This window comes from Echinococcus granulosus (assembly GCF_000524195.1).
Source record: "Echinococcus granulosus chromosome Unknown EG_S00035, whole genome shotgun sequence".
Lineage (NCBI taxonomy): Eukaryota > Metazoa > Platyhelminthes > Cestoda > Cyclophyllidea > Taeniidae > Echinococcus > Echinococcus granulosus.
In genome coordinates, this window is record NW_020170415.1 from 289,628 (window position 1) to 296,221 (window position 6,594).

At 43.1% G+C, this 6,594-nt stretch overlaps 1 protein-coding gene across 1 annotated transcript in view; it reads left to right on the plus strand. All coding sequences in view use genetic code 11, as the record gives it.

Moving 5' to 3' along the window:
- EGR_05059 (Caspase-3) overlaps nt 1-3,595 on the plus strand; it is a gene marked incomplete at both ends in the record, with an annotated part of 15,133 nt that extends 11,538 nt beyond the window's left edge. The window contains 3 exons of the mRNA XM_024494308.1: nt 989-1,133; nt 2,325-2,483; nt 3,537-3,595. Of these exons, the coding sequence (XP_024351257.1) occupies nt 989-1,133; nt 2,325-2,483; nt 3,537-3,595 (363 nt within the window). The remainder of the gene's footprint in view (nt 1-988; nt 1,134-2,324; nt 2,484-3,536) is intronic.
- Between the last annotated feature and the right edge of the window lie 2,999 nt (nt 3,596-6,594).

Genomic DNA, 6,594 nt, shown 5'->3' on the forward strand with positions numbered 1-6,594 from the left:
CGACGCTATTTTTTTTAACAATACTGACAACCCCTCATTTATAGCTGGAATTATCACTCTGCTCATTAAATCAATCTGAAACAATGTGGTTTCAGATATCACAATAACTAGTTTTTAAATAATCACCTAAATTAGTTCTGGATGGTATTATTCGACTTATTTTTCGACAAATGGAGGATACTTATCGATGTAGCCATCTAAGCTTTCCTCGAAGTCGAAGGAAGCAAATTATGCTGCCGAAAGGCCGAGGAGGAGGCTACTGCCATGGCCCATAGACTAGACCCCCTAGATAAGGCACAAATGAGGAGTTTGAAGAACTCACAAAACCAAAACGAAGAGTTGAAAAAATAACTAGTTAATTAAGTGGCCCCTCTCTTCGCTAGAACTTCGTCTCCAGGCCCTCCTCCTCGGAAATCACAACGACGTTGGGACTGTAAGAAGAGCACCTCCGAATCAACCGCATCAGCTGTGGCATGTAAATGCAACTGGGAGGATATTGGAACTCAGTGTCACTGACCCCCTTGAAAATTTCACAGAATCTGGAGTTTTGTCCTGTTAGGACACGGTGTTGGGGACGAAGGGGTGTACTGGCCATCATGAGTGTCAACCGCTAGCCGTAGGAACACAGGCCTAAGCACACACTTAACTAAGGACAGTCTTTTAAATAATTTCGTAAGAATGACTTATTGCTATTTTTTTCCTTATTGCCACTTTGTTCCAGCCGTAGTGCTGCTCAGACATATCTACAAATGTTTTATCCAGCCAGTAGAGAGTTGGAGGTGTCGCTTGTTCACTTCAGTGGTACCTTCATACAGGTAACGTAGACAGCTCCATAACCAAGTTTTTAATAAATTTCACTTCCACGTCTACTGCCTTTTCGCATTCTATCTTATTTGTGGCTTCTATCAATCATGATGAAACCGTCTCAGTTTTGCTTCTCATCTACCCACAGAATCATCTGCGAATCATGCAGACGCTGACTGTTTAGCGTGCCATCCGAACTCATCGTGACGACGGGGGTTCTATCTACGGATTAGACGGTACCATCCCCCTAGATCAGATCATTCATCACTTCCGTGGAAATCCCCGTCTATTCCTCGTCGGAAAATTAAAAAGAGTTTTCCAGATCCCGAGTCGGATTACGTAATCATGAGGATCTTTGGACGCCTGCACTTAATTAGTTGGCATTTTCGATGAATTCCATCCTGGTTTGGCTTTTTACACAAACCCAGCCAAGTAATCTTTGCTAATGATTAATCTTAATTCCTCCATAAATAAGGGTGCTGATGCCAAAAAATAACAGTTGTTAACGTACGCAAACCTCTTACTCCCTTGTCTGATTCGGCGTTAATTAATCTGGCCTTTACGAAAATTCCATAGGCATATCTTATAAAGCATCTTCAAGGGCTTCTTCAGACTGTTATCGTGTATTCTAGGCAAATGTGTTAGCGTTTTCAAGGCACAGCGATAATTCGCTGTTATATTTCAAGGCCATTAATGGCGTTTCGCCACGATTGTTTTTTTTTATCACCCCCTCGGGCGTTGTTGACCTGCTTCGTGATAAAATAGATTAAGCATTGCACACCCCTGGGTCGTGTAGCGTAACATCTGTTCTTGGCCTGTGCTTTCGAGGTTTTGTACGTGTTTCGTCAAATTTGATGCCCTCTCAACCACATTCAGGGTTATTCATGAACTCCCTCATACTTTTGGTGCAAACTTTTCCTTCTTCACCGACGAGTGCAAAATCCCACACCACCTGAAGTGGGTCGGTCGTCGCAGTTATCAGTCATTGGAGCTCAGCAGTTATGTTAATTTCATAAGGCAGATTATCATAATATGCGTCTACAGACATGTCTCCACACATAGATCCCTGCGTACTCTAGCCTAATGTCTAAGGCCATCATTATGCTAACTGGCACCTCCATCTTTTGGCAGCCCATGTGAACTCGCATTCGGTTGGTTAAGAACATGTTTGTGTGTGTGCGTGTGACCGTGCGTGTGGAGGTGTGGATGTAGATGTCTTCGAACCACCCAACACCCACTGATTCTCTGTGTACACGCAATGTGCTCTCAGCTTTCTCCTTGAATTTGAAAGTCGGCAAGTCTTTGGGTGAGCGTAAATAAACCATCTGCAAGCACTGCCTCAGTTGTGGACGTGTAGGTGACCTTCTCATGCTTGTCAAAAAGGCCTTTGTAACCGCTTTCACCCGGTTGTTTGTCGATGGGCATTGCAACTGTCGAATGCAGGTTCCATTGGGTCAGGGCACACTCACCTCTGATCAGTAGTGGTGTTATTACTTATTTTAATTTTCGAAATTTTGTAGAATTTTTTGATAAGATCAAGTATGAATGGCTGATATCACCTTTTGGTGATCAGGCTCGAGAGGAAAGCTCGCCTTACAATTTATTTGCTTACCCTATTCAAGGGCATTCGAGACGGACAGGCAAGCAGGCAAAACGTGTGATGCGGAATTTCGCCCGTTGTGAGTAGTATTTCTGCAGAGCGATGGGCTAGAATGTGGTCGCCAAAGGTAGATGTCAATTTTATTCCCTCTGTTAGGGGTCGTTGCATATTTCCCTATTCGCAGGCTGTGCACCTCCTCCATCACCTTGAAGCTTAGCATTTAGCGATAACGATCAAAGAATTTATCCTTCAGGATCAGTTTCTCTTTCCACTGTTGCCAGTGTATTGCCCGAGTATTCTTAGATGAAAGTAGGCCTAATGTTGGGGCGGAATATGTATTGCCGACGTACATAAGGGCTGGGGGCCATTAGCATGGTCAGAATGCCACGCTGTCCAAGGAAAATAAAAAGACCGAGCTTTCAGTGCTTGAAAAGCCAAAAAGGATAGTTAAACACACGATCAAATTAATACATTAAAGTTCTTGAAAGACAGCTGATTCGCATTCAAGAGGGAAAGACCGATTAATTTTGTGATCTGTAAATATAACTTAAGTTTACTATGAGAACCAGAAATGCCTAAAAAGTGATTTAAACTTATAAAAAAATTGGTCCGCACAATTTGTGTATGATCTCCCTAGAGGGACTTAAACCTAACTCGTGCACACAGCAATAGCTTCTCAAAGAACTGCATAAAATGCTTCAAACTAGGTTATGTTCATTGTTTCTGAATTTATTTTAGCTTGCCAATCCAGTCGCTACATCACTTTTGAATAGTTTGCTTATGTAGACAGAGGTGACCTTGTGAAAACAAAAAAAAATACTGATTCATTGTTTTTAGCTAACAATGAGGGGCCGCTGCTTTTATCATTTAATTTCTAAACGACCCGCCGCCACAGACTTTCATACACTTCTATTGCTTTGAACTAGTAGGGTTTTTCGGATTCTGCTTCCAAAGTGCTCTGAAATCAAAATTGTTTGCTGGTGCAAGCTTATTGTAGGAGGGAGTGGAAGTGTTGTCTTGACATGAAAAGGCATTTTAGCGGTGCCCTAAGGTGTTAGCATAATTCAGCCTCAAGCTTTGGTTTGTATTACTCTACCTTTGTGCGAGTTAGGATTGCCTTACATTTCAGCAGACCAGGATGTGGAATCCAGGGTACTGGGTCTTGCTATCGCAGCACCACTCGAGACCTAGTGCCTTATTCTTTGTGTTCTACCTCAATCAATCGTAATCCCCACTTGGGCGGAATAATGGCACTGTTGGTGGGTGGAAATTTCATTTACATTATCTACCTAGCAATGCTCATACCTCAGTCTTGAAATAACACCTCGGAAAATGCAGATTTGCCAAAAAGAACGAGACATTTTAGGCCTGCTTGCCTTATCTTCCCGTCTTGTCCTACAGGATGATTATGTGTTGATGAGGCGGTCCACTGACCAGCTGAAAACTTTCAGGGATGATGACTGTAGGGTAAGGAGTCTCCCTGACATGCAGACGCGCAGCCTACTTTGGGAAGTTCACGCCATCCGTCTGGAGTTCAGCTGAGCATCTCATCACCGTATCGTGTTGTACTGTAATGCATTTGAATTCCACCTCTGTAGATGCAAATAAATGCCAACGAAGGCTGCGCTTTCATTCGCATAAAGTCTCCTTCCTTACCACAGGCTACCTGTGCTATGAATACGTTTACCACCGCTGTTGCCTGCCATCGTGACTAGCGGCTCCTGGACTGGCTGACATAATGTTAGGGCACACTTATCGCCCACCTCTGCGTGTACTTTTATAACTGTCAAGGTAAAAATCCCGATTGGTTTGTGTTTTCTTCAAACTTTCCTCCAGTTTCTAGCATCTTGATTAGCTCGTAAAGTGTTCATATTGAAATCTGAGCTTCCTCAATGGGTGGGCAAGCTGGCGTCCATTGAAAGTCAACCTTATGATATTGAACAACACCTTTTCTCACTTTCTGGTCACCCCATTTAATTAATTTCCCAAAGCACGTTTCTCGGACTGTGCCACAGACCAAATACACTCTCATCGTTCGCTTCTTTACGTGGAAAGCGTCGTAAAGCAAGTTTAAAGTTCTTAAAGAAGAGAGCAGGAAGCGAGTGTATTCATTGAAACCTAAGTTATGCCTGTTAAGCTCGAAAGGGGGTGCGTTCGGCAACTTGTGTGAATGAGTTTGAGGGCAAAATACGATGCCTGCTAGGCACAGTCTTATTCAAAATAAGTGAAATTATTCTGTTGCACCCCAAATCCGTTCTGAAGACTCGGCAGATGTAGAGAAGAACGGGGTGCTACTGGCATCGACTGTAGGCCATGCCGACCAGTGGAGGCACAATCACGGAGACTTAAGTGCCAGAGTAACCAAAACGACGAGTTAAAGAGAGGGCTGAAGTGTTACATAATTGTGTACGAGACAGTCAACGAATGTCAAAATGGCGAGTTAAACAAATAATCAGGTATTACACACTCGTGAATGAGTCATCAAAGTTGTCAAAAACAGCGGTCTCCAAGCTTATCTTAAGATATCAAGGCTTCACGTTTTTTGAGTGCAGCTTTATCTTGGCCACACAGGTCGTCAAAATAAAAAAAAAACCTTAAAACAAATTAGTTCTTCCTGAGCTTAATAGGCATAGCTTTGGTCTTGATGAAGTTGCGTTATTAATAATTTCGGACTTACTTAGGCACTTTTTAGTTTAACGAGACAAGCAATACGAGTGAATTTGGTCTGTAGCACTGTTTGAGAAACATGTTTCAATAAAATGAATTCGGTGGCTGATCAGCATGTAGGAAGTAAGCTATCACTCTAACCTTGACTTCCAATGGGGTCAACTCGTTTGCTAAACGAGGAAGCTTGGAAGTCACTACAAACTCTTAGGCATTTGAATAACTAATCACGATGCTTGTAGTTGAGGGAAATTGCGATGGAAGTACGGGCCCAACCGCAACTTCTAGTTCGACAGTAATAAAAATGAATACTACTTTAGCGGTACTGAGCGTAGAGGTGAGCAACAAGTGTAACCTAGTCCTCTTGCCCACCAGTCCAGGAGCCGTCGGACACGATGACAGGCAACAGTGGTGATTTGTGTGTCCATGTCACAGGCAGTGGGCGGTAATGAAAGGGAACCTATGGAGAAAAAGGAGCAACATAAAATAAGAATTCAAGCAGAGTACGGTACAATATGACACGGATATAGGGTGTTCAGCTGCGTGACATCTAAATGGCAAACTTTCCAAAGCATGTCTGTATGCATGTCAGTGGGGATCATGGTCGTACCGCCATCATCCTCGCAGGCATTCAGCCAGCCAGTGGAGCCCTTAATCAACACAACCTGTGGGGAAATCGGCAAAAAATAAAATTATCCTGTAGGACAGTAGAGGAGGTCAAGACAGGTTGGCAAATCTTCCTCTGATATTTAGGTATTACTTGAAAACTGGGGAACGGACATTGCCAGGTAGACATGTAAATGTAATTTCCACCGAACAACGTTGTCACCGTCGTACCCAAGTGATCAGTACCATCCTGCTTGGCTAAAATGTGAGGCTACTCTGACTCATACACAGGCACAGTAATCAAAGGCAAAAGTTAAAGCTGCTTTAAGGGAGCACTCTGAAACACCGCCATCGTGCCATTTTGCACCTCGGATGGTAAACATGAGTTATCAGCATAAACAATTTTGTTTTGTACGCTTTGGTGGAGGAATTCAAAGAAGCCCATTAATTCATTGGCAGGAACATACACTCAAGTGTGTGACGGTAGGGCCTTCTACGCCTGAATGAACGACGCAGCACCTTATCACTATTTGATGGAAATAAGGAATAAGCAGAACTTATTTTTTGTAAAGCCTCCTCTGTCTATGCAAGTGAAGTGTTCGAAACGAATATAACAAACGGATTAGTAAGCTAAGAGCATTCCAGATGCAATGAACGAGAACTAATCTTTCGAGAAGCCGTTGCTGTGTGCTCGAGTTAGGTTTACGGCTTTCTAAAGACATACCACTCATGTGGGTGACAACGTTGGTCTCAGTTTATGCCCAAATTGCTTTGTGGACTTTTACGGTCCTCTTAACAACTCAGGAAACATTTCCATTTCGAAGCACAATTCGATCATCCTGCCTTGAATACAAAAGAGCACAGTCTGAAGGACTTGAACTCCACAAAGATCCTTTAAGAAGAAGAGGTGGGCAGCGTCA